We start from the raw sequence: 1,600 nt of genomic DNA, 5'->3' as shown, positions 1-1,600 counted from the left end.
ACCAAGAACCCAGCCCAACTGCAACCAGGAACCTGGAGCCCAGCCTAGCCAGGACCAGGACCAGGACCCAGGAACCCAGCTCAGCTGGTACGAGGAACCTGGAGCCCAGCTTGGCCAGGACCAATGACCCAGCTGAGCTGGTACCAGGAACCCAGCCCAGCTGCAACCAGGAACCTGAAACCCAGTTGCATTGGCACCAATAACCAGTAACCCTGCCTGGCCAGGACCAAGAACCAGTAACCAAGCCTGGCTGGCACCAATAACCCAGCTGAGCTGGCACCAGAAACCCAACTGGGCTGGTACCAAGAACCAGTAACCCAGCCTGGCTGGCACCAATAACCCAGCTGCGTTGGTACCAGGAACCCAGCCTGGCCAGGACCAGGAACCAGTAACCTAGYTGAGCTGGTACCAGGAACCCAGTTGAGCTGGTACCAGGAACCAGTAACCCAGTCAGGCTGCTACCAGGAACTCAGATGAGCTGGTACCAGGAACTCAGCCAGGCTGGTGGCACCAGTAACCGCTAAGCCAGCCCGGTTGGTACCTGGAACCCAGTTGAGCTGGCACCAGCAGCACAGCCAGGCTGGTACCAGCTGGTCACCCAGCTAGGCTGGTGGTCCTGGTGACCACTCACCCAGTCAGGTTGGTGGTTCCAGTGACCAGTCACCCAGCCAGGCTGGTCCCGGTGACCAGTCACCCGCCTGGGCTGGTGGTCCCTGGTACTAGTCACCCAGCCGGGCTGGTCCCAGTGACCAGTCACCCAGCTGGGCTGGTGGTCCCTGGTCCCAGTCACCTAGCCAGGTTGGTCCCAGAGCCCCAGGCAGCCCCAAAGCGTCTGCTGCAGAGGATGGAGGGGGGCAGGACCCACCACCGAGCGCTGGGCACGGTGGCCCCACAGCACCCAGGCCCCCAGCCCCACATGCAGCCCCCAGCGGGATCGGCGCCGTGACCCGCGGCCAGCAGAACCGGGCGCTATTTCCAACACTCAAAGCGAAACCGAAACTTCCTGCCCGCTGCCCCATTCTGCCCCAGTAAACTGGGCTGATTCTGGTGCCCGTGAGCGCCCCGCGGCGCCTGCCGGCTCGCGGGAGCCACTCCAGTTCCGGCGCGCTGGTTCCGGAGCCGCGGTGCGGATAAGAAAGCGAAGGGGCCGTTACCTCGGGACTTACTGTGTGCTTCTTGGTCATGCGCCACAGCACGCAGGTGAGCAGCATGTGGCCCAGCGCCGAGGCGATGAACACGATGAAGGCTTTCTCGTGCACCGCTGCGGCCCGAGACAGAGCGCGCCCGTGAGGACGGGCACGAGTTGGGCGCGCGAGGGCAACGGGAGCGGCCCCGAGCACCACGCAGGGTCCCGGGCTCCCAAATGGCACCGCAGGGATCTGGGCTCCCAAACGGCACCACAGGGTCCCGCTGGCTCCCATCCACCTGCCCCAGCTCCAAGGGCACCACAGGGACCCACAGGCTCCCAAATGGCACCACAGGGACCTCTGGGTTCCCACCCATCCACCCTAGCTCCAAGGGCACTGCAGGGACCCGGGCTCCCAAATGGCACCGTAGGGATCCGTGGGCTCCCATCCATCCACCCCAGCTCCAAGGGCAC

The 1,600-nt window shown here is 64.7% G+C and overlaps 1 protein-coding gene across 1 annotated transcript in view; it reads right to left on the bottom strand.

The window, feature by feature from the left end:
- LOC112954213 (post-GPI attachment to proteins factor 2-like) overlaps positions 1 to 1,421 on the bottom strand; it is a 4,142-nt gene extending 2,721 nt beyond the window's left edge. Inside the window, exon 1 of the mRNA XM_026047358.1 lies at positions 1,155 to 1,421. Coding sequence (XP_025903143.1) covers positions 1,155 to 1,421 — 267 coding nt within the window. The remainder of the gene's footprint in view (positions 1 to 1,154) is intronic.
- Between the last annotated feature and the right edge of the window lie 179 nt (positions 1,422 to 1,600).

This window comes from Nothoprocta perdicaria, unplaced genomic scaffold (genome assembly GCF_003342845.1).
Source record: "Nothoprocta perdicaria isolate Ctin4 unplaced genomic scaffold, notPer1 scaffold_1093, whole genome shotgun sequence".
Classification (NCBI taxonomy): domain Eukaryota; kingdom Metazoa; phylum Chordata; class Aves; order Tinamiformes; family Tinamidae; genus Nothoprocta; species Nothoprocta perdicaria.
This window is presented reverse-complemented; position numbering and strand designations above follow the sequence as displayed.